Here is a 27,049-nt window from a genome sequence, read left to right as displayed (position 1 = left end):
TTTAATGGCTTTATTTGATATGCAATGTGCATCTGTTGCCTGTCGGTTGTGATTAGAAGATTTATTTCCGTAAATTTTAAAAACATATAATTTTGGTGCATCATTTTGCGTGTTTTTAAGTGTTTTTTTATAATTTCTTCATTAATTTTCAATCTAATGATCATAATTTCTCATCAGGTAAAATTCGTTATCAACATTTTTCAATTAATCTGGAATTTTCAATTCCAGTTTTGATTTGTGAAAAATGTTGTCTTTGGCGCTCAAAAGTGTACTGTGAAATGTAAATGGGGGGGGGGGGGGGGGTGGTGTACTGTACCATTTGAAAGGAACTGTTTATAAATCACATGGACAGTTCTAAGAAAGTTGAAATTAAATAACGGCACAGATGGTGCCTTGTTTCATATGTACATGTAATAAATCTGTAAAACATACTTCGAATCGTTTTCACTTTTAGAAGACAAAATTTCGTGAAAGTCTGACTCAGAAAATTCATGAAAACTTGCGTAATTGAAGTGTCTTACATACAGTATTATTGTAAATTGCTTTCCCCGGATTATGTCGCTTCGCTCGTGAAAGTACGGTCGCAGGATACACCGCATCACTCGTGAAAATAACTTCCATACGCAACGAAAGCCACGGGGAGGGTGTGGGGTTCTGTTATTATTACATATGTTTCATACTTGATTATTTCGTATTAAAGAAAGAACGTGCAAACCGGGATCGAATTTAGGTCGGAGAACCCCCATTGCCCATTAATATGTTCCAATATAAGTGTTACGCCCTAGCAGCGCGTGTCAGTGTAGAACGCGCCCGGAGAACGCGTGTCACTGTTTGTTTGAAATTAAAATAATCTGAGTCACTGTCCGAATAAATAACTCGTTGAGGTTTAGTTGGGACCACAGCAGAACCAGATCTTGAACTGGATGACTATGATGCAAAGTTTATGTTGAAGTTAAAAGTTCCGCCACAGAATTTTGCATTGGCAAACATGCCGTGCAACTGTGGTACTCCACAGACAGGATGACTTTCGTCGACAGCGGTTGTCGCTTAGCTGCACGCTACAACTTCGTGTGTGATGTTGCTTGCTGGTCGTGGATTGACTGAGTCTTGATTACCGGTTAAAATGTTGCTCTTTTGGCGTTGGTAATTTTTATTTGGAACTGAGTAACGCCGCAACGTCGCCAGCAGAAACCTGGTATCTCGATGCTGATGGTTGCGGCTGCATAGTAATCGCTGATTTTACTGCTGGTGGATCTTCTGATAGCCCTTCAAGGTTTATAAAACTCAGTTTCCAGGTGGTCAACATACATTAAGTTCTCCCAATCGTAGTATTCCATGTGATGTACACCTGACATGCCAAAAATGTTGTTGAACGATTTGAACTGGATAAAAATAGCAGACGAAAATGTGTTTACAAAATAAAAATAGTTCGGTAGCCAATGAAACTACCATGTTCATTTGCATATCGACCGTGAAAATACCGAAAACATTATTGCATGGGTGATATGCAAATTAGTTTGGGCCAAAATAAGTGACTGCCTAAAAGTACCATTACTGTTGTTCAAATTTCATTTCACTCGGCAAGTATATTCATGTACCCCAAGGGGAAAATATCGTACTTCTAAATATTGTTTATTCCGATAAACTGTACTCCTGAAGGGACTACTTTGCTTGCTCTCAGACCTCATTTGCATATGGGTTGTGGAAATACCGATTTTGATTTCAGGGATGAATCAAAATAAACTGCAGTACATATGTAATAATGTGCATTAAAGGCCTTAGGCCCTGGGAAGACAACTGTCTCGCTGGCGTCAAGCTTGATACATACGTCAGATGAGTATCTCCTTATACAGTACAGCTCAAAAATTGTTAACCTAAACGCTAGCCTTGTATTGAGACACGTTAGCACGATGATAGCTTTACATGTGAGAATAAAATATTTAGCAACAATTGCCTGAAGTTGATTCTATTGTTTTTATTCAAATAGTGTTTGTATTAAAATGGAAACATGTAGATGTAATCAAAATAAAAAAAACTTATGTTTTGAGGTTATTATTTGTTTTTTGTCTTGTTTCGATGATGTTGGTTACTCAAATAATTGTTACACTTACGAAATACATGTAACTTTAACTGGAGTGTCACTGTTTGTCTCTCCTGACCTGTTTATTTGATACATACTAACCATACCATATACATGTACATACATGTACAGTTGATTTTAAAGATTTGGTAGACTTCTTTTGGCACATGTTATTCAAATAAACATTTTTTCATAGCTATGACTTTGGTACATGTCATTCACAGTAGTGACATTTAGTTTCAAATATTCATAACTGATATTTTATGCTAAATATGTCGGTATGTGCACGATAAAAGTCCATGCTCAAGCAGTAAGTAGGCAAAACCAAATCATGCGATGGTAACTTTTTCATCACCGTGATATGAGAATTGACTAGGTAACAATTACTTGCAGGGTGAAATGACATAAACTGAACAGTAATGATGATTGGAAGTTTCCTTTTTGAAAAATATATTTCTAAAGTGGGTAATATTTATGCCGATTTTGAAAACCAATAACTGCAATTACATGTCCACTTACGCATGTGACGTCATGCTTAATTAGCAACAATTAGCATATAATTTACATAGAATCATGATTTCTCTGTCATTTTGACAGTGGGGGTGGTCATGTGACATCACTTATAGTAGCTGGTTGATACTATCCAGAGATTTTTTTAAACAAGGGAACAGGGGCGCAGCGCCCTCATGCCATGGCCATGCGCTCTTACCCTGGGGAGCAGATTCTCTGGCAACCATAAAATCCTGATTTACCAGGGATCACATGTGGCCACAGTCTTCAACTGTGACCTGTCTGATAGTAATTTTGGTCCTAAGGAAGCCATGGAATGCTTCATTTTAACTTAGAAATATCACAGCTCTACACCCTGGTAGAGAGAACCCTATCTCCCCCACTTGGTGGCTCTGCTGAATTGCAGTGCTCCCTTTTGCAGTTTTTTTCAAGAAAAAAACCTGCTATCATGGTGTCATGAACTGTGTTATCGACTCATCTTTGGTTTGTGGATAATATTAGCCAATGACATCGCTGAACAATTTATATCAGGTGATAAAGTCATAGAAGTGCACACATACTAGCGTTTTCCTAAACTGTGTTTTTATGATAGATATTATGCACAATCAGTGTTTGCCGATAATGTTAAAAGGTTGTTGGCCGTCAGGGCCTGCAAGCTGGAGACTTGTTGGCCCTGTTTTGAATGTTGTTGGCCTTAAAAGAAAATACAAAATGTACATGAACACAAAGTAAAAACGGTAAAATGCACACAGAGGTCATGTTTTAATGACCCACTGAGAAATTTGTCGCCATAAATGTTTGTCATATTGAACAGTTTTAGCTTTTATCTTTTTTACAGTCATCAACAAACTCAAGGTGCAGGATAGCAGGGCCAGCATGCTCTTAATCTTGTCTGTCCTACTGTAAAGCTTCAGGTCTTGCACCCAGAGATTTGCCTTAATTGCGAACATTGTACACTGAGCAAGATAAAATATCAAAGAGAATTATTTATTATAAATGTTGCCTCTTTCAATAAATATTTTATGTCATTTCTTATTTCTAGAATTGAGGAAGGATCTTCCTCAGCACTGCCATTGCCTAAAAGTAAAGTGAACTTTATAGAAGCTGATCGTTATTTTCTACCATTTGAGTTAGCATGCCAGTCCAAATCTGCCAGAATTGTCAACACGGCATTGGACTGTTTGCAGGTAAGTTGGTTGCTTTAAGGAATTCATACTCGATTTCTCTTTGCTCCAATTTCTTATTTCACAATGTACATGTAGATGCAACAGTCAGATGTTAACAGTGATTTGCGTTTTAGCCCCTGACTGAACATAGTCTGGGGTCTTATAGATTGGGTATCATCTGTTCGTCGCATTATCTCAGAAGTTCATGGACCATATATTTAAGTAAGTTTGGTACATGGTTGATACATGGATAGTATACATGTATGCCCAAGATTTTTTTTTCTGTTTAGATACAAAATGAGTGACTGGCAACCGTATTTAACTCAAAAATAGCCTAACAACCTAAATTTTATATGTTGGCCATAAATTGGCCAACTGGCACCCATTTTGTATTTCAAACATAGTGTTGTTCATTTTTGCTTATAACTTGAGAATACAATTACTATTTAAAGTTTATTCAGGTTTGGTACAGAGGCAGTATACCACTTCACAAAGATGCAGTTTATTTTTGTCGCAATATGGCAGCCATTTTCGTTTGATGAAAATCTGCAATTTTTGCCCAATTCTGCTTATATTTCAAATTTACACTATTCAATTAAGTTCAAACTTGATTCACATTGCAACTGTGCTGGGGCAAAAAAAGTCAACAAAAGTTGATTTGTGTTACAATCCAATCCAAAATGGTTGACTGGCAGCCATTTTTTTGCATATTTCTGCTTAAATCTGCTTAAATTGACTGATTATGGCAAAACTTGGTTCACATACAATCCAATCCAAGACTGGTAGCCATAGACCATGCACATGTATCGCAATTACTAATCATAGTGTATTGTGGGATAGTTATGGCTGAATCAAACACAACTCTGCCAATCAGAAAGCAATCTGACATAACTGTCCCATAATGCACTATAATTTGGATTTTCAGTAAATGTTTTACCTTTTGCTAACATAGACAGTACCTTCACAGTGAAATTTGATCCAATTTTGTACCCAAGTGTAGATTGGAAATACTGGTGTATGCAGGCTTAATAAGTTTTAAGCCATGGTCATGTCATCTTCTCTTGACAGTTATGGAGTTTGATTTCCTAGATATACTTTTTATAAAACACATATTGCTTGTATTCTGTATCAAAACGGGAGCTCTGAAGATTTTAACTTTGATATAAATGATCAGATCAGTGCGTCTTATCGTAGATTTCTCCCTGTATGATATTGACGTATAATGCAGGAAAGACTGTAAGCAATTCCTGTTTTTATTTCCTGTAGAAACTGATAGCATATGGCCACCTGACTGGGAGCTCCCCGGACTCGAACGCTCCTGGTAAGAAAGTGATTGACAGAATTATAGAAACAGTATGTGGATGTTTTGTTGGTACATCCACGGATGAAGGTGTACAATTACAAATTATTAAGGTTAGTTCAAATGTACCATGTTATTGATACCTACTACATGTACTAAGATTTGTTGTACAGGTGTAATAGAGTACTGTAAGATATGTTATTTTAGCTGGAATTAATTTTGGCTGAGAGGCACTTAAGCTGTTTTGTATCAAGTTCATTTTCACTGATTATTGATGAGTTGAATTTAATATATAGGAAAAAATGTATTTTGCCCAGATTTTATTTTTCGCTGATTTCAGCAAAATAGCGAAAATAAATAAAAATGTATTTTGCCCAGATTTTATTTTTCGCTGATTTCAGCAAAATAGCGAAAATAAATAAAAATGTATTTTGCCCAGATTTTATTTTTGCTGATTTCAGCAAAATAGCGAATATAAATAAAAATAAGTAAAAATAAAGTATTTTACAGAATGTTTTTGTGACATGAATGAAGAGATTAGTTTACTTCTCGAATTACATGCGTTGGTACATGAAGGAATGTGTTTCTAAAATTATTCAAAATTATTAGACATCTACTACTGTAAACTACTGTAAAATACTTTATTTTAGCTGGAATTAATTTTCGCTGAAAAGACTTTTTGGGTGTTTTGTGTGGAATTTATTTTCACTGATTTCTGACGAGTTGTATGTATAATATAGGAAAAAAGGTATAATCGCTGGATTTTATTTTAACCAAATCATTCCTTGAGCGAAAATAGCGAAAATTAATTATCCTTCTGACCTTATCAGTAGATTAATGTAAACACAACAAATTTATTTTCTTGATTAATTAAAAATTAATTAATAAAACTCAGTGGATATGCGATGTTAACTGCAGAATTTATTGTTTCCTTCATCAACCAGTGGATTTAAAACACTAAGAATATTCCTGTAGTATCAAATCTACTGCTCTTTAAGTTGAACGTCTCTTGCTGTCTCTACTATGATGTACATGTACCTTTCAATAATCTTTTGGGATGGTTCAAAGTCAAATTCAAAATTATTTCATTTTCATCATTATGATTTGTTAATTCATATTATCAGTATACCCCCAAAAAATTGGATCCACGAAATGATTTTTCAAGATAAAAGAGTCTTAAATGTCAAGGAAATTTTTCTCACTGGTTTCTGTGGTGGAATTATTTCGGTATCTTATAATTATGCTCGGTGACCTGAGATGAAAAAGTCGTATATTACTATTGGAATGAATCCTTATACATAAATTTACATATAATTTAGTAAGTTTCCAGGGCGATAATAGCTTTTCATTATGTAGAATAATAGGTTCTCCCCCATAATGCATTGCATACATGTGCAGTAAAATGCTTAGTAAAGCAAAATTTGAATTTGGTTTCAACTGCCTTAAAGGTGACTGCACAAATACATGTACATTTACCCAGACAGTCGTCTAGCATTTATGAAAATGTAAGTGAGCGAGTATGCTTTCGTTTTCTGGCTCCAATTTACTGTGAAATAAATGCTTTGGATGAATTGATGTCAGTCGAGTGCTTGCTTGTAATTTATAATACACCAGTGACAGCGTATGGCGGCAAACCCTAAATAATTCAGCTGAACTTTTCTGCACAACATCTGTTGTAATGTTATTGGCAAAATAACCAGACTTTGTATCATTGTATGCTTCAGCACTGTGCGTCTCAGACAATACTTTCACTGTATCATGTACTCAGATGTAAATTTTCCTATTTTGTTAATAACCTTATATTATTACAGGAGCCAGTGTTTTTTTAGCTCCGCTGTCGACTTTGTCGAGCGGAGCTTATCATATGAGTGATTGTCCGTCGTTGTCGTCCGTCGTCGTCGTCGTCGTCCGTGTCAATGTTTTACTTTTTCGACTTCTTCTTGAAAACTACAAGCCTGAATGCTTCGATACTTGGTGTATATGTATGTACCTTGGGTAGACCTCTCTCAGATTTGTTCATTTCATGATGATATCTTCAATTCTCTAATTTTGGTGAATATTTTTGTCATTTTTAGTAAAAAGTGATATTTTCGACTTCTTGTTGAAAACCGCAAGTGCAATTGCTTTGATATTACATATATAGGTACTACATGTGGACCTCTCTCAGATTTGTTCATTTTGTAATGATATCTTTAATTCTCTAATTTTGGTGAATATTTTTGTAATTTTTGGTAAAAAGTGATATTTTCGACTTCTTGTTGAAAACCGCAAGTCCAATTGCTTTGATATTTACATATATAGGTACTACATGTCGACCTCTCTCAGATTTGTTCATTTTGTAATGATATCTTTAATTCTCTAATTTTGGTGAATATTTTTGTAATTTTTGGTAAAAAGTGATATTTTCGACTTCTTGTTGAAAACCGCAAGTCCAATTGCTTTGATATTACATATATAGGTACTACATGTGGACCTCTCTCAGATTTGTTCATTTTGTAATGATATCTTTAATTCTCTAATTTTGGTGAATATTTTTGTAATTTTTGGTAAAAAGTGATATTTTCGACTTCTTGTTGAAAACCGCAAGTCCAATTGCTTTGATATTTACATATATAGGTACTACATGTCGACCTCTCTCAGATTTGTTCATTTTGTAATGATATCTTCAATTCTCTAATTTTGGTGAATATTTTTGTAATTTTTGGTAAAAAGTGATATTTTCGACCTCTTGTTGAAAACCGCAAGTCCAATTGCTTTGATATTACATATATAGGTACTACATGTGGACCTCTCTCAGATTTGTTCATTTTGTAATGATATCTTTAATTCTCTAATTTCAGTGAATATTTTTGTAATTTTTGGTAAAAAGTGATATTTTCGACTTCTTGTTGAAAACCGCAAGTCCAATTGCTTTGATATTACATATATAGGTACTACATGTGGACCTCTCTCAGATTTGTTCATTTCATGATGATATCTTTAATTCTCTAATTTTGATGAATATTTTTGTAATTTTTGGTAAAAAGTGATATTTTCGACTTCTTGTTGAAAACCGCAAGTCCAATTGCTTTGATATATTATACATATAGGTACTACATGTGGACCTCTCTCAGATTTGTTCATTTTCTAATGATATCTTCTGTTCTTTAATTGCCATGTGCATTGCTAACAGCGGAGCTATCTCAGCCAACAGGCTGCTTGTTTATCAACTCTTCACCTTTGTGAAGCTTTTTGTACATTATTGTGTATTTTTAGTTCCTATATGGATGTAGTTTTAAAAACAAGGACTTATGTGAGTGTCTCGTACATGTACATGTCTGGAAGATCACATTCAAACTTCAGACATACATGTACAAATGCATTCAAGATGGCTGAATGGCGGCCATTTATATGCTGGCAAATCAAAGCATTTTTGCCATTCCAGAACTAGATCTCGGCCACATGTAGGTGGATTTTAATGAATGCAGTTTTGAAGCCACGTCATGTTAGGACCGTTCATGTTCAAACTTTATATATTTTTTAAACATGATGATGCATGGAGACTATATAATGCTCGTTTTTGATCATTTTCTTTATACATTTATGACTAAATGGATATTATTTTCTTAATAATTTTTGAAAAAATTATTTAGACTCTGTGGCCAAACAAATACAATTTGATTTCTAAAAAAAATATGGATAATTAAAAATAGAATATTTCTTAACTGTTATCACATTCAGAATGATCATTGTACGTTGACCAATCACAGAACTGCTTGAAACTGTACAGTGTAGTGGTTACTTTAGCAAACAAGTAAAGAAATCTAAAACAGCACACTACTAGTGTGTCATGTCAAATATTATTTGCTCTTTATATCCTGTATGGCATATGCGAATTTATAAAATTACAATGATTATAGTTCTAAATACAGAATCAGTTTAAATTATTCTAAATTATTCCCCTTTAACAAAATATGAACATCATAATTTTGTTTTCATTTTTTCCAAAATCAGGAGCTGTAGCCAATGGGAAATCATTTGGTTAAAAGTCTATTTGGTTAAAAAAAACATTAAATCGGCAAAATGTTGCTATAAAATTTTGACTGGAAATTAAATGGCAATCAAAGGGTTTAAGGCATTATTGGCGTAGTTTGTCATTAAAGATATGAGATTCTGATTGTGATGTCATTGACTTACTGTAAAAGGGTTAATTATTCACTGGGTTTTAATTTTGTTTATTTCGCTGACTTGAAAATGAGCTAAATTAAAACCCAGTGAATATGTAAAATTTAGCATAGAACACATTATCTAAATGATAAAACCGTGAATTTAAAACCCTCTAAATATGCCTGAAATGCGAAATTAGTGAAATTTAAACCCAGTGAAAATTAATCATTTTACAGTATATCATTTATCTAAGAACACATGCAACAATATATTTGAATGACGTAGAGCAGGGTTCAGCAAAGCCATTATCACTGATGTTTTCATCTAATTGTATCTTCCATTTTCTATTTGAAAACCTGATCTTCATAGAAAATAAAAATTATTTATGACTGTAAATCTATAGCATTCAAGAGTCACCAAATACTGAAAGAAGCTCACAACAGGATGAAAAAAAGGTTTTCTGAAAATATTCTACTATATAGGACTTATTTGCTGGGTTTTATTTTTGCTTATTTCACCGATTATAAGCACTGAATTAAAATCCTTTGATTATTCAGATTTTAAACACAGAGAGCATTGTTTCCTTCACAAACCAGTAAATTTGAAGCCTAGTCTACATGTATATCCTGGCAACATATAATCCTCTGAAATTAAACCCAGTGAATATTTGCTTCTCTACTGTAAATTCCCATGGCAATTCAATTTTAATCTGTCTTTATAAAAAAAATGAAAACTGTTCATACATGTAGTCGATATTAATAATATATGAATCACTATCAATAAAAATGACTGCGAACCTCATTAATTGGTCTGTGTAATCAGAATTAGGACTTCCTGTTTTCAGCTTTCATGTATGTTGATTGGTTCGTTATTTCATGGTATGGTATGGTTTCATTGTGTGTAGTTTTTTTGCCAAGCAAATGAATTTCTTCGTCATTTATGATAATATAAGGTTGTCATGAGAATATCTTAAAGTGTGCACAAGGGCAGTACGGCATAGCAGAGGTCAATGCGACCTCATACTGCCTGAGTGCATACTTTGCAGTATTCTCATGATAATCTTATTATTATTAATATACAGATTAAGACAAAGTATGCACATGATTTGTTGTGGAGGTTGATGGATTCCTGTACTGCCTGAATACATACTTTGCAGTATTCTCATGATAACCTTATTAATATACAGAATACGACAAAGTACATTTTTTTATGTATGCACATGATTTGTAGTGGAGGTTGATGGATTCCAGTACTGCCTGAGTAAATACTTTGCAGTATTCTCATGATAACCTCTTTATTATACAGAATAAGACAAAGTATGCACATGATTTGTAGTGAAGGTTGATGGATTCCAGTACTGCCTGAGTGAATACTTTGCAGTATTCTCATGATAACCTCTTTATTATACAGAATAAGACAAAGTATGCACATGATTTGTAGTGGAGGTTGATGGATTCCTGTACTGCCTGAATACATACTTTGCAGTATTCTCATGATAACCTTATTATTATACAGAATAAGACAAAGTACCGGTATGCACATGATTTGTAGTGGAGGTTGATGGATTCCTGTACTGCCTGAATACATACTTTGCAGTATTCTCATGATAACCTTATTATTATACAGAATAAGACAAAGTATGCACATGATTTGTAGTGGAGGTTGATGGATTCCTGTACTGCCTGAGTGCATACTTTGCAGTATTCTCATAATAACCTTATTATTATACAGAATAAGACAAAGTATGCACATGATTTGTAGTGGAGGTTGATGGATTCCAGTACTGCCTGAGTGCATACTTTTCAGTATTCTCATAATAACCTTATTATTATTCAGAATAAGACAAAGTATGCACATGATTTGTAGTGGAGGTTGATGTGATCCAGTACTGCCTGAGTGCATACTTTGCGGTATTCTCATAACCTTTTATTATTATAATACATTTTTTCCTGCTTGTAGTAATAATTCAATAAAAGATTATAGCCTGAAATAGCAACGAAAAATAGTTTCTGCTGTGCATGCGTATGCGTTCAGTGACTGGATTCTGTTCTGCCACACACTATAACACTTCTGCATCCAATGTAGACAAAAGAAAGTGTTTGAATGCAGCGTAAATAACCTTAGTATGAATATCAAATAGTGCCATAGTAAGGATACAGCTGAATAAAAAATTGTATTATTTTTGGTTTAGATTATTAATAATAATCAACAGGCAAGATATTCAGCTATTCTTTAATAATAACTGAGTATCAGTATGGTTTTACAGGTGTATGTAACACTGTGTGTTAAAATAAATAAAGACATTTAAAAAAATGCTGAGGTTCTAGCCACTGATCAAAACTTACTAACAGATGCAACATACAAACTAAGAAACACAGGAGAACAAAAATTATCACAATGTTTGGTTTCAAAGATCACATAATTTATTTATGTCGAAATTTTTTCCGTTTTTGACACAGTCAAGGTTATTTGTTCGAAAAAAATATGACCAAACAACTTCTATGGGATTTCATGTCAAAGCATTAATTCATTAAAAATTAGGTAATTTTCAGAATTTTCTATTAATTCATGATGACTGCTATCGCCCAATTTATAACTACATAGTACACTGTTACAGTATGATTATATTCACTCTGTAACTGAGACTAAACAATATTTTGAGATATGAGTGAGACTGTTCCTACTGTAGACACCAATGGTATTTGGGCTAAAAAATCATACATGTACATACATGTATGTGACTCCTGCTCTGATAAAAAAATGGTACATAGTGATCCAATAGTTTTATCTGGCTTTTCTGAACAGCAGCAAGTAAAACTGTAATAAACATGGCATTTTGGTTTGTTCTTACATTTGTACTTCTCCCAGGCGACCTTGACAATAAACATTCTATGATAGCTCAGAAATAGTAAAATAAATGTTTTTTTTGTTTTTTTTTCAGGCGTTGTTGACAGCAGTAACATCCACTGTATGTGAAGTACATGAAGGTTCTTTATTACAAGCTGTGAGGACCTGTTACAATATTTACCTTGCTAGCAGGAATCTTATCAACCAGACAACGGCTAAAGCCACCCTCACTCAGATGCTTAATGTTATATTTGCCAGAATGGAACAGCAAGCTGTAAGTATCGTTATATTGTAAAATTACTTTCATTTTACCAAGACAAATTTTCCTGAATTTTGTGAGTCAATGATATAAGGAAATTTTCTGGCAGTAAAAATTTCTATTTGGTTCTATGACATAGAGGTCATTGACTTATGCCAAATTCTGTTCCGAAAATGCTATAACTTCTTGAAACGGTGAAAAATTCCAGCAATGAAAATTAGGGTAGAAAGTCCTTTTGAGAAAATTGATCATAAATCGCATGACAATGTTCATTGGTTTATTATGGAAAATCATGGAGCTATTGTTCCATGGCACTATCAATAGCATTCTTTTGTGTGTTACAGTGACAGATTTTGAGAAACTTGTCCTAAAATCTTCCAAAAATCAATAATTTTAGAACAATTTCATAGAACATAATGATTTTTGAAATAATTTAGGAAAACAAAAAGTACCCCTGTCACCAATAACAATACATTATTCCTTCATTATTCCTTCATTATGTCACCAGCCTACAACTTGAGATATGACATAATATCTGTCAGAAGAACCTATGTTAAAAACACTATAATACTGCAAAAATGGCCAGTAAATTACAATTATAAATTTCTCAAAACTTTTTTTAAGTCAATATCATCATTATGTTGCCCGGAAGTAAAATTTATTGAAAATGAATAAATTCTGGGTATTTGAGTACCGTAGGCTTCTACCATAACCTTTTTACCCCCAGTTCCCTCTTTTCATCACAAATTCACAAAATAGTGCCGTTTATAGTCTGCACTTTCTTTCAGGAAATTGGGAAAAAAATAGCCAAATTTTTTGAGTAAAAACTGTAAAGTGGCTCTTATTTTGTCTGTTGGCTCCAAAATTAGGATTCATTACTGAAAATATTAAAGAATATAAGAAAAAAAGTGAAGACAAATTTTTGTTGAGAATGTCTGGTGGTGAAAAGGTTTAAATGGTTTACAGTATTGTATACTGATATACAGTCTTGTCCTGTAAAATAATAGGCAAAGCTTATTTTACCAATTGAAGTAATTTATTTGTTAACTTAGGAACACTAAATGTGGTTTTCAGTGCACGTATTACTAGACATGTTACAGGAAACAAACATAATGATGCCAAACATACTACTTTTGCAGGTGGGGGTATTCTAATGTTCATTTCTGTTTTTAATACATTTTAATGTTATTTATTATCTACAGGTACATGAAGCCATGGAGAAGGAGAAAAATGAGATGAAAAGTGCAGAGTCACAGACTGAGGACAGCCAGAAAGATGAAACTGACAGTGAACCTAGTGAACAACCTGAAAGCGAACTATCTGAACCTCCTGTGAATGGTGATGTTTCAGGTAAAAATAGCTTTTATACCAACAATTTTTTTCTCCTGGACTCGTAATACTATAACCATCTTGGAATGCTTGGCCATTTGTCTTCAACTTTATAGTAGTTGTTGAACGTGGTGGTTTTACCTTGAACTTCAGATCATACTGCTGTAAAAAAATGGTTGAATTATTGCCTGTCATAAAAGATCACTTCTTTGAAACGCCCAAAATTATTGGTCATATTTTAAGAGCTGCCTACTATAGTATTGGTTGGTAGAACTTGCCAAATTATTCTTGTATGAATATATGTTCTATATTTGGGCTACATACTTAACAATGGTTTCATGAAGTATGTTGTATGTTTAATTATTCTGTAGAAGAAAAAGAAGCCACAGTATCGGATGAAGAAAATGTGGAAGACATTGTGAATTCAATAATCACTGAGTTGGTGGATTCTGTAGCTAAAAATGGTGAGCAGATTGCTTATTAACCAACTCTCAGCCAAATCCCCACTGATCAATATTTACCTACTTCTAAAAGATCAATGATTGAGTACTATATTATATCATAGACCTTAGAAAACATATCGAATAGACTAGGAGGCACTAGTTTACACTTGTTAATACTAGTTGATACTGAATGATGTTAATTTACGGTGGTTGAATGCTAATTGATAGTGGTTGGTTCTAGTTTATAGTAATGATTACGTGTTGAAAGTGGTTGATCTTGTTTACATTGAGTGATGCTTGTTGACATTAATTTTTACTTGTTGACATTAATTTTTACTTGTTGACATTAATTTTTACTTGTTGACATTAATTTTTACTTGTTGACATTAATTTTTACTTGTTGACATTAATTTTTACTTGTTGACATTAATTTTTACTTGTTGACATTAATTTTTACTTGTTGACATTAATTTTTACTTGTTGACATTAATTTTTACTTGTTGACATTAATTTTTACTTGTTGGCATTAATTTTTACTTGTTGACATTAATTTTTACTTGTTGGCATTAATTTTTACTTGTTGACATTAATTTTTACTTGTTGACATTAATTTTTACTTGTTGACATTAATTTTTACTTGTTGACATTAATTTTTACTTGTTGACATTAATTTTTACTTGTTGACATTAATTTTTACTTGTTGACATTAATTTTTACTTGTTGACATTAATTTTTACTTGTTGACATTAATTTTTACTTGTTGACATTAATTTTTACTTGTTGGCATTAATTTTTACTTGTTGACATTAATTTTTACTTGTTGACATTAATTTTTACTTGTTGACATTAATTTTTACTTGTTGACATTAATTTTTACTTGTTGACATTAATTTTTACTTGTTGGCATTAATTTTTACTTGTTGACATTAATTTTTACTTGTTGGCATTAATTTTTACTTGTTGACATTAATTTTTACTTGTTGACATTAATTTTTACTTGTTGACATTAATTTTTACTTGTTGACATTAATTTTTACTTGTTGACATTAATTTTTACTTGTTGACATTAATTTTTACTTGTTGGCATTAATTTTTACTTGTTGACATTAATTTTTACTTGTTGACATTAATTTTTACTTGTTGACATTAATTTTTACTTGTTGACATTAATTTTTACTTGTTGACATTAATTTTTACTTGTTGGCATTAATTTTTACTTGTTGACATTAATTTTTACTTGTTGACATTAATTTTTACTTGTTGACATTAATTTTTACTTGTTGACATTAATTTTTACTTGTTGACATTAATTTTTACTTGTTGACATTAATTTTTACTTGTTGACATTAATTTTTACTTGTTGACATTAATTTTTACTTGTTGACATTAATTTTTACTTGTTGACATTAATTTTTACTTGTTGGCGTTGATTAATGTTAGTTGGTATTTGTTGATGCTAGTTTACATTGATTGATGCTAGTTTACATTGATTGATGCTGGTTGACACTGAAATAATTTTTGTCATGCTACCTTTACATTTGGAATGACATGCAACTCTACTCTAATAATGAGGTTCAATTTGGAAATCCCATTGCTATTCTTTGATGTATTCAAGTTTTCTAGGTGGCATGTATCTTGTTTTACTGGGGAGGGCTTACAAATATGTGAGAAATATAACAATTTGCCATGATAGGATGTGTCTGTATTTGTCTGTAAATGTTCCAAATTTGATCATGTTTTCAAGTTACTTAGAATTTGCTAGACGAATTATATTCTTAATTAACAAAATAATGTTATGCAGATTTTTAATAAGATAAAGCTCTTGGTAGACCTTCTTTTTGTGTGGTAAGAACTTCTATATATGGTTATCAGTATCATGTGCCTATATTCAGCTGTAACTACCATTGCATTCTCATTTATAATGCTGTTATTCTTCATCCATAGATGTAGCAGAAAACAATGCAATGCCCACAGAAAACTCTCATTCTAATCTACCAAATCAGACTACAGTTGATGAGATGGATGAAACGGCTGGCTCATTGGCTGAGAATGCCATACCGTTCTCCTATACGTGTATTCTACAGAAGGATGCATTCTTGGTTTTCCGCTCACTCTGTAAACTTTCCATGAAACCTTTACCAGAAGGACCAGCTGATCCCAAGTATGTACAAATCTCACCATTTCTTCATTGGAGTTGATTTAGACGGCATAATGAGAAATTCTATACGCTGTGATAATAATTGATATACATGTGCATTTGTGCATCCAATTTAAGCTCGACTTGCATGTTTTGATTTCATTTAAAACGTAGTACATTTATAGAAAGTTTATGGGACTTTGATGCATAGTATTTCAGTGTTTTTTCTAGAAAAAAACTGCAAGAGGAAGCAATGCAATACAGCTGTGCCACCTATTGGGGGAAATAGGGTTCTCCCTACCAGGGTGTGGAGTTTTTGATAATTCTAAGTTAAAATGGAGCATTCTATGGCTTCCTTGGGGCCAAAATTACTATCGGACAGGTCACAGTTGAAGACCACATGGCCACATGTGATCCCTGGTCAATCAGAATTTTATGATTGCCAGACGATCTGCTCCCCAGGGTAAGAGGGCGCATGGCCATGGCATGAGGGCGCTGCGCCCCTGTTCCCTTGTTTAAAAAAATCCCTGGTATTTCATTTTATGGATCCAATCAAAAATAGATTATTGGCTGCCTTATATTGTATTAAAAAAATTATGTTTCATCGCCATGTCTCTGACATGAATTACCCGATCATGTTCATATTTTGTGCCTACAATAGGACACATGCAAATACTTTGTTCTTTGTGATTTAGACCACACTACCTAATTGTTTAGTTTGAGATGGGAGTGAAATATACTTTTCTGTTACAAAAATAAAATGATGATAGTGGCACTTAATGCCTCCCACATGCACATGTACATTTACAAAGATACTGAAAAACATGTTGAAAATGACATAATAGCGAAATGTTGATTTAGCGAATCTCTCTTGTCATTGTTGATTCCCTGTTTTCGCAATACTTGTCTGTTTCGTGCCAAAACAAATGCGCAGTCATTAGCGACATCTTGAATTAGCGAATCAGTTCTCTCGCTAAAAAGACCTTGCTTGCGAAAAAAACATGTTTTACAGTAGTCTTACTTTAATTGTTTCTAATGTCATTACCATTTCAGATCCCACGACCTGAGGTCTAAAGTGTTATCTCTGCAATTGTTGCTGTCCGTTCTACAAAACGCTGGTCCAATCTTCAGAACCAACGAGATGTTTATTAACGCCATCAAGCAGTACTTGTGTGTAGCGTTATCTAAAAATGGTGTGTCTTCAGTTCCTGAAGTCTTCGAGTTATCACTAGCAATATTCCTAACCCTACTTAGTAACTTCAAGACGCATCTGAAGATGCAGATTGAGGTAAGATAATTCATTCGGGTGATTGGTTACAATCTTTATTAACATAGGCTCCAATTTTTTTATTGTGTATTTTTCATATTTTTGTATGTACTATATAATAAAAACTTAATAATAGCAAGTAAAACCAAAAAATAGTCATAAATAAACAAGTATGAAAAAAAAAAAAAAATTGAGTCTATAATTAGACTGATTTTTTCAGAAATACAAATTTGTGATTCAATGAGTTAACCTTCTATAGGTTTCACTCCACAATTGTGATCTCCTGTATTTTGACAACATTTGCAAAAAATAGTATGCTTGAAATTGCAGTAGGAAGTACTCACCTGGATCAACTTTATGACTTTTTCACCACCAGCTCCCTCTTTTCATCACAAATTCACAAAGTAGACCCCTTTATAGTTTGAACTTTCCTTCAGAAGATGAGGACAAAAAAAGTTTTTTTAATAATACCTGAAAATTGACTCAAATTTTGTCTGTCTGCTCCAAAATTAAGGCTCATTTCCAAAAATGTGAAGAAACAAGTGCGAGAAAGTCTGGTGGTAAATAGGTTAAATATTGCCAGTATACTCCAGGGCTGTTTATCTCAGTTTTGGGAGTTCAACTTCTGTGAGAATAATGTTTGATTTTAAAATCTAGACACATCACAATATTTTAAGCACTTGACTCACTCGCTGTGTGTAAAATAGTCCCTCTATTTCAGAATCTTCAAATTAATACAAAAACTAAACACCCAATACTTTTGTCACCTTGTCCAAAAGTACCTGGATCATTTCTTTCGAAAGTCATCAAGACTTGTTGCTAAGTCAAAATTACATCCATTTGGTCCAAATATATCGTAACCCCCAAAATATGAAAATTGTTTTGGCAGAAAAAATGATGGCATTCAGAGGATGTAAGGACAAAGTCATTATAGCTCTTAATATCTTGAGGACTGAATGGTTTCCTTCTCTGCTGCTCCATGACAGTTTTGATGTGAACACTACCACTTTGAATACAATTACCGGTATACAAAATGCATTCCACTAACCTAGACAAAGTATTATTTATTATAACTCCACTACTTACTATTTGGCAGGTATTTTTCAAAGAAATCTTTTTGAATATTCTGGAAACTGGTACAAGTTCATTTGAACACAAATGGATGGTGATCCAAGCCTTGACAAGAATATGTGCAGGTATGATCTTTACTACATTCTATTCACCTTTGTGAATTTCTGTTGTGAGTTAATTTTGTTCACTCACGTCATCTTCTCTAAAATGGTTGTACAATCATCAAGTTTTGTTCTACATAATTTTGGGATTTCCCTCAACATTTCAATTTGTCTTGAACAAATTAATAGTAGTTAATGTTGACATTTTTTTTTGCTGAATGAAAAACTAAATCAAATAAATGGCAGGCAAATCAAAATTTAAGAAGTACCTTAAAGTTTATTAACTTGTTTCCATGGAAACAATGACTTACGATTTTCCTATAGCATTGAACTCTTCTTTGGTGGTCAGTTTGGATTTGAAAATTAGAAAAATACATACAATTGAGGTTGAAGTTTATTCACACATAAAAAAAAATTTAGCATAATTTCACGACTCCAAAATTATTTTCTTAGATCAACATTTTCTATCTGAGAACACAAATATAACTTCATTTGTTATTTGATGCTTAACACATCATCTGTGGAGTTTTTTATACAATATGCAATCTGTGACTATTGGAAGTGTCTGTGTGTTAAAACCAAGAACTTGACTAGAGACTAAAAAACTGTCTGGCTTATATATGCATCTTGTACATATTTATTTCAGATGCTCAATGTGTTGTTGATATTTATCTGAACTATGACTGTGCACTGGCATTGGCCAATATCTTTGAGAGATTAGTTGGTGATTTGTCTAAGATAGCCCAAGGTAGACAGGCTATAGAGTTGGGGGCTACACCACAGCAAGAAAAACGTATGCGGATCAAAGGGCTGGAGTGTTTGGTGTCTATTTTAAAATGTATGGTCGAATGGAGTAAAGAATTGTATGTTAATCCAGCAATGCAGACAAATCTAGGTAAGTCATTTATAGGAAATAATTGGCGTATTGGGGGGGAAAAAGTGATTCATTTGTAAACCCGTGTTGGTTTGTGGACTGCAGCTGAGGCAAATATTAGTATGTTAATATGGATTGGTGGTCAAAGCATCATACAAACTATATGTACAAATCAGAATATAATTGATAACAAAGTGGGCAATTAATATGCGTTTCCTAAATGCTGCTGCACATCAAACATTATTCTGGATAACACAGGTTTGGTGTGTCGTCAACAGATCTCAGTCTTGGCTGGGTAGACCCCTGCATTACCATAGGAAAGTATGGTGCACGGTACAAGTTTATATGACCTAAATATATTAGTAATTTGCAATATAAACTTACTGAATGTGTTGATTCATTTTGTGTTACACCAACTGTGCACTACTTTACACTATTCCTGCATCAATATGTAGTGATCAGGCATATGACCCCCATCACTAAAATATGCTTTCTGATGCATCAAATAAAATAGTTCCTGTACCATATATATGTGTATTGTATCATTTTTGACCATTTACTTTGTGTGGTCGCTGTATTTTTAATAACTATTTAATAAAAAATTATTTTTAATGGTTCAATAATTTTCTATTCACTGTTTCTAGTAGTGCCCTATTACAACAAAGTATTTCTGTGTTAATGTTTATAAGGGACACCATGTTAATATATTCGTTTGATCTGTGATTGTCCATACACAAATTTGCTTTATTGTAAATTAAGAATCACTGCACATCCAAATACAGTTGTCAGTTTGATGTTAATTTACAACATCATAGTATTGTGTAAAATGTGAATATTATAAATTTTCTGATGTCTAACTCAATATGTAACATCTGGTAGGTCAAGAAAGAACCAGAGACACGTCAGACATGGATGCAGACAGTGGAAAAGGTACCATGACAAGCTATGGCAGCGTCAACTCGCTCAGTTCCAATCATTCGACGAGTACAACCTCAACACCGGTCATATCCACTGATAATCCCGAACAATTTGAATCTTTAAAGCAGAAAAAAGAGATTGTGGAACAGGGTATTGATATGTTTAACAAAAAACCTCACAAGGGATTGCATTACCTACAGGAGCAAGGAATGCTGGGAAAATCTGCTGAAGAGGTCGCTGCTTTCTTTCATGATGAGGAGAGGATAGATCGGGTATGCTAATTTGCCATTAGTTGTCAGGTGATGTGTCACACTGAATACTTGACCTCTGACCTCAAATCACAGGTCCTTAAAGTAGAGATGCAGTTTATTTGTGAATTTCAATCAAAAATAGTTTTTTCCGTTTTTTATATAGATTTTTATCTAAAGAACATTCTGTGAAAATTTGACCAATGAATTCTTATTGGAACACCGTTAAAATTGCTGTTTATTTATTTATGATAAACACTCACACGTGGCAATGTTTATGTCCAATTGCCTAATTTGCATGAGTAACCAAATAACAGGACCTTTGATTGACAATATGCAAATGGAGATTGTACGGGTCATAGTTCATTCAATTCATGCGCATGTGCAATTATTCTCAAATCATTTCTCGCTCGCTATCAAACCAAACATTATATTTCCTCAGCGTTTTTTCCTAATTTTTATCATTACATTATGCGTGGTGTGAAAAGAAAGAGAGGTAGAAAGAAGATTCAAATGATTTCTATGTCGGAAGAGGCAAAAGCTACACTGAAGGCATCAGCCCACCGAACGAAAAACAAAATCGATGTGAGCGTCCAAACATGACTTTCCCTGAAGGCATGAATCCGAGTTTCTGATTGACTGAGAGATTTTATTTTTAAATAATTGTTCTCAAAAAATAAACTGAGCATGTGAAGAATAATTTAACATTGTTTACAGTGATAACTGCTCATTGTCGAAACGAAGCTTACCCATTCACGCTAGTCACAATTAAAAACCTCATACTCTTGAATAAGCGTCAATGACTACGGTAAAACTTAGAAAATGACGCCAAAATACACCTTAAAAGTCCCATTTTATTTTTTTCCTAAATCCCATTCCGAATTTACGGCAGAATCTGGTCCCTCAAATAAGGGGCACGTGAGCTTTGATTCTAACCGAATATATTGCACTGGGTCGGGGAGATACAAACTTTTGTGTATCTTTTGTCCAATGGGTACCTGTACTTCGATCATTCGCAAGTTTTGCTAGGTGGTGTGAGACAGCTTTGTTTGCAACCGGTCGAACTCCGTTTAATTCAATGAAGCAAACAACTGACAATGCTAAAATAAATTGCAGAGGTACGCTAAAATTAATTGAAAACAACCAAATAATTTCAATGATAAATAAATCACAGAGAGAGGGAACTTGATACATTACGGTAACAACTCTTTTGACGCGCTGACCGCTTCTCCGCGTTTGATGTTTTGTTTTCCTTGTCATAATACTGTAAAGGGGGTAATTATTCACTGGGTTTTAATTTAGCTTATTTCGCTGACTGGAAAAATGCGCTAAATTAAAACACAGTGAATATGTAAAATTTAGCATAGAACACATTATCTAAATGACGAAACCGTGAATTTAAAACCCACTGAATATGCCCGAAATGGTAAATCAGTGAAATTTAAACCCAGTGAAAATTAGTCATTTTACAGTACTTACTGATTGATGATTTTGTTTTGATTTTTGAGTTTTTTAGCCTGCAACTCGGCCACGACCTTTGCTTTTTCCGTGAAAAATGAGGAAGTTTACGTCAATTTGACGGACATTCCATTTTTTTAAACTAACGAAGCACACTGTTTAGCACTCCTATTTTTTTCATTTGCCGATTTCTATTCAGAAAAATTCGACCGCTCGAAAATGCACCTTAATTTTGCACTCTTAAAACATGTCAGATTTCCAACACTAATTATTTAAAACCGGTCGAAATTTTAAAACTTTTACGTTAGGAGCTGGAGCTCTCTTCTTGCAGGCGACCGTCGCCGGTAGTACAACAGCATGTTTTGTACGTACATCCGTGCGCTGATTGTCTGCGACTGTCTTAGAAAATCCCTGAATAAGGCGTTGCCAAAATCGGAAAAAATATAAAAATGCCTCCTTAAAAAACGAACAGAACTCAAATATTTCTTTTAACAAAATATGTTGCAGTGGGAAAAATGGGATTGGAAACGATGAACAAAACTTCTGTGCCTCGCGTTTTGATTCTAGGATTACGCGATTATTCATTATTGTGCGTTCGCTTCCTACTACATAAAAATCATCAAGGATAAATAATTTAAAATCCCACTTTGTACTCTTCACGGTAAACCATAGGCTCTGAAATACTCATAGATTTTTTATTGAAAATACATGGAAGAGAAGCCATGATGTTTTGATCGTGATAAAAGGTCACTTTCCTAGGACCGCCCCCTGTTTAATAATTCATGAGATGACGTCATATTTACTGGGCATTGCCACATGTTTTTACCGACCCCATCAAAACACTGGTATGAATGACGTGTTTCTGATTTATATATTCAAGAGCAGCTGTTCTGGTCCAACGATTTTACATAAAATGTCTATGTCTATATGTTAACTTTCAATTTCAATAGTCTAGAAAGTATGACAAAGCAATATTTCCCGGTTTAACGCGCAAATATGCAAATTAGCCTTTTTCTCGTCTTCTATTTTTGGTGAATTCTTGGGTTTTAAATTAAAATAGCTTTGGCCATTTGCCTCGAAATTTTCACACATTATTGACAAGGTGTTCCCCCTTCAAAATGCGTCCGGACAGTTTATTACGGCGAGTGGAACAAAAATAACAAGTCCGCAATTAACATGGATATATAAATTATGCAAAAATAGAAAAGAGTGAACTTTGAGGTCATGCTGTGCGACTTTGAAAGCCGTTAGAGAGATGAGTGGACGCATTTGAATTAGTAATATACCAAGGTATCCAGTGATGTAATTTTACCCACAAACAGACTGGAAGTTTTTAAGCTAATTTTTTTTAAACCACTTTTGTCCAAAAAAGCATATTTTTGACCCAAAATCAAAAACGCATTCTGTATATTTAAAATAAAGACAAGTTTTACAAAGGTTGTATAATAAGCTTTCAGAAAATATATAACATGTTGGATATATAATACCATCTTCATTGTCTAACTACTCAATTAAAAAGCAAGCCAAATAAACTGCATCTCTACCTTAAATCATTACTGTTGCTTAAATCATTATTGTATTGGGTGATATAACCATAACAGGTGCTTTACTCTTGAAAAGTTAAGTGAATACGAAGCTACTTACAAGATAGTGTCTGATTGGATCCTCAACCCTAACACCTAACAGCCAGACCAATCAGAGAGCATCTTGTTTGTTGACTGGGGTTTTTCACATATATGCTGTAACTGGTCAAACTGACATAATTTCTCTCTTTTTTTTTCAGACCGTTCTTGGAGATTTCCTTGGTGATTCTGACAAGTAAGCATAAACTTACTTATTTATAAACTTCATTTACATCAAATGCCATCAACTTTCTCACCAAAATTTTGGTCAAACATTTTGCATATTCTGTATTTTTTTACAATTTAATGTTTTGCACAAATTGAAAATAATTTGGCAGAATTTTTGAAAAAAACAATATTGAAAATTTAGCTTCTGCAATCCTGTAGTGCTGTCTTGACCATTGAGTGACAGACATTATGTTCACAGTTAACTATCATAAATATTTTTGCAGATTCAACAAGGAAGTCATGTATGCGTACGTAGATCAGATGAATTTCTCTGGCCGAACTATTGTTCCAGCTCTCAGGATGTTCCTAGATGATTTCCGGTTGCCTGGAGAAGCTCAAAAAATTGATAGACTGATGGAAAAGTTTGCTCAGAGATATTTTGAGACGACTGCCTACCAGGGTCTCTTTGCCAGTGCTGACACTGCCTATGTCTTGGCTTATTCTATTATTATGTTAACAACGGATTTACATAGTTCACAGGTCAGTCCTAACTGAACAAGCAATCAATTTTACAAATGTTGCATATGACACTATGATTTCCATATCGAATATATCGCAGCGCGCGACCACTGTAAAAAGTAATGTATGTCTTAATATATGTACTAATTAATCTATGAGTAACATCTAAACTTTTGAAGGGTGGGAAATAATATACTAAAATAATAATTTTTTCATCTACTGCAGGTGAAACACAAAATGACCAAAGAGCAATATATTAAAATGAATAGGGGTATCAATGATAGCAAAGATTTGCCTGAAGATTTCCTCTCTGCAATTTACGATGAGATTGCAGACAATGAAATTAGGATGAAACAAACTGCAAACAAACCAACGGCCAAGACAACAGGTATGTTATGTGTTTTAGTTGTTGATCTACTATGTTCTTTTTCTATTTGATGGAGGTTGTTGCGATAACAGCGCCCTCTGTTGGTGGTTGCCATGCTATCATGGCAGCCATCTTGTTCGAACTATTACTGAGTAGTACTATCTAATATATCTCAATTATATTTGTTGAATGAGTGCATATTAATGCTCAAAAGATTTGTAATTTTTTTTCTGAATGAATATTAACTAATGTGTTAGCTAAAGACATGTTTTACATTAGTTCTAAGAAACAGTAGTCGAATAAAATAAAATTTTCCTTTTCTCATAGAATAATGAGCATTAAAGTTATTTCCACAACAACATGTTCTCCACACTGTACTATGGTATATTGTTGGGGGGGTGCATGACAGGATTGGCTGCAAAAATCATCTCATTTACATAAATTATTATTCATAAGCAATGAAAATAGTTTTTTTTTTCGGTAAAACTGTGCAAAATGCTTTACCATAGCAAACGTGGTAGTTATAAATTGACTGATTGTATCAAAAAACTGATGTAAAAGGGAGTTTTTCCAGCAAACTGTTTTATGGTGATCATAGCAAGTATATATTTCACACTATTACTGTTCCTCAAAAGTTTTGTTAAAGAATATTTTGTAAAGAAGTCGTTGAAATGATTTTATCTATTTGTAAAAGAAATGTTGCTTTGACAGTGGCCTACAAGCGACTGACTTCAAAACAATCCTTCAAGATCGGATGGCACCCACCCTGCTTTGACAGTGGCCTACAAGCGACTGACTTCAAAACAATCCTTTAAGATCGGATGGCACCCCCCCTGCTTTGACAGTGGCCTACAAGCGACTGACTTCAAAACAATCCTTCAAGATCGGATGGCACCCACCCTGCTTTGACAGTGGCCTACAAGCGACTGACTTCAAAACAATCCTTCAAGATCGGATGGCACCCACCCTGCTTTGACAGTGGCCTACAAGCGACTGACTTCAAAACAATCCTTCAAGATCGGATGGCACCCCCCCTGCTTTGACAGTGGCCTACAAGCGACTGACTTCAAAACAATCCTTCAAGATCGGATGGCACCCCCCCTGCTTTGACAGTGGCCTACAAGCGACTGACTTCAAAACAATCCTTCAAGATCGGATGGCACCCACCCTGCTTTGACAGTGGCCTACAAGCGACTGACTTCAAAACAATCCTTCAAGATCGGATGGCACCCCCCCTGCTTTGACAGTGGCCTACAAGCGACTGACTTCAAAACAATCCTTCAAGATCGGATGGCACCCCCCCTGCTTTGACAGTGGCCTACAAGCGACTGACTTCAAAACAATCCTTCAAGATCGGATGGCACCCACCCTGCTTTGACAGTGGCCTACAAGCGACTGACTTCAAAACAATCCTTCAAGATCGGATGGCACCCCCCCTGCTTTGACAGTGGCCTACAAGCGACTGACTTCAAAACAATCCTTTAAGATCGGATGGCACCCACCCTGCTTTGACAGTGGCCTACAAGCGACTGACTTCAAAACAATCCTTTAAGATCGGATGGCACCCACCCTGCTTTGACAGTGGCCTACAAGCGACTGACTTCAAAACAATCCTTCAAGATCGGATGGCACCCCCCCTGCTTTGACAGTGGCCTACAAGCGACTGACTTCAAAACAATCCTTCAAGATCGGATGGCACCCACCCTGCTTTGACAGTGGCCTACAAGCGACTGACTTCAAAACATTCCTTCAAGATCGGATGGCACCCACCCTGCTTTGACAGTGGCCTACAAGCGACTGACTTCAAAACAATCCTTCAAGATCGGATGGCACCCCCCCTGCTTTGACAGTGGCCTACAAGCGACTGACTTCAAAACAATCCTTCAAGATCGGATGGCACCCCCCCTGCTTTGACAGTGGCCTACAAGCGACTGACTTCAAAACAATCCTTCAAGATCGGATGGCACCCACCCTGCTTTGACAGTGGCCTACAAGCGACTGACTTCAAAACAATCCTTCAAGATCGGATGGCACCCACCCTGCTTTGACAGTGGCCTACAAGCGACTGACTTCAAAACAATCCTTCAAGATCGGATGGCACCCACCCTGCTTTGACAGTGGCCTACAAGCGACTGACTTCAAAACAATCCTTCAAGATCGGATGGCACCCACCCTGCTTTGACAGTGGCCTACAAGCGACTGACTTCAAAACAATCCTT

The 27,049-nt window shown here is 34.4% G+C and overlaps 1 protein-coding gene across 3 annotated transcripts in view; it reads left to right on the top strand.

The window, feature by feature from the left end:
- The window catches only part of LOC100366823 (brefeldin A-inhibited guanine nucleotide-exchange protein 1-like), a 70,320-nt gene that overhangs the window by 13,445 nt on the left and 29,826 nt on the right, over nucleotides 1-27,049 (top strand). For all 3 annotated transcript variants that reach the window (XM_085492694.1, XM_085492693.1, XM_085492692.1), the window contains exons 3-15: nucleotides 3,633-3,777; nucleotides 5,023-5,169; nucleotides 12,144-12,323; nucleotides 13,511-13,658; nucleotides 14,009-14,101; nucleotides 16,025-16,241; nucleotides 17,271-17,505; nucleotides 18,581-18,680; nucleotides 19,303-19,551; nucleotides 20,410-20,720; nucleotides 23,938-23,972; nucleotides 24,229-24,484; nucleotides 24,689-24,851. In XM_085492694.1, coding sequence (XP_085348820.1) covers nucleotides 3,633-3,777; nucleotides 5,023-5,169; nucleotides 12,144-12,323; nucleotides 13,511-13,658; nucleotides 14,009-14,101; nucleotides 16,025-16,241; nucleotides 17,271-17,505; nucleotides 18,581-18,680; nucleotides 19,303-19,551; nucleotides 20,410-20,720; nucleotides 23,938-23,972; nucleotides 24,229-24,484; nucleotides 24,689-24,851 — 2,279 coding nt within the window. The remainder of the gene's footprint in view (nucleotides 1-3,632; nucleotides 3,778-5,022; nucleotides 5,170-12,143; nucleotides 12,324-13,510; nucleotides 13,659-14,008; nucleotides 14,102-16,024; nucleotides 16,242-17,270; nucleotides 17,506-18,580; nucleotides 18,681-19,302; nucleotides 19,552-20,409; nucleotides 20,721-23,937; nucleotides 23,973-24,228; nucleotides 24,485-24,688; nucleotides 24,852-27,049) is intronic.

The sequence above is a fragment of the Saccoglossus kowalevskii genome, chromosome 18 (assembly GCF_978046115.1).
Source record: "Saccoglossus kowalevskii chromosome 18, keSacKowa6.1, whole genome shotgun sequence".
Taxonomy (NCBI): Eukaryota; Metazoa; Hemichordata; class Enteropneusta; family Harrimaniidae; genus Saccoglossus; species Saccoglossus kowalevskii.
The sequence above is the reverse complement of the archived record's forward strand: the minus strand, read 5'-3'. Positions and strand labels throughout refer to the sequence as shown.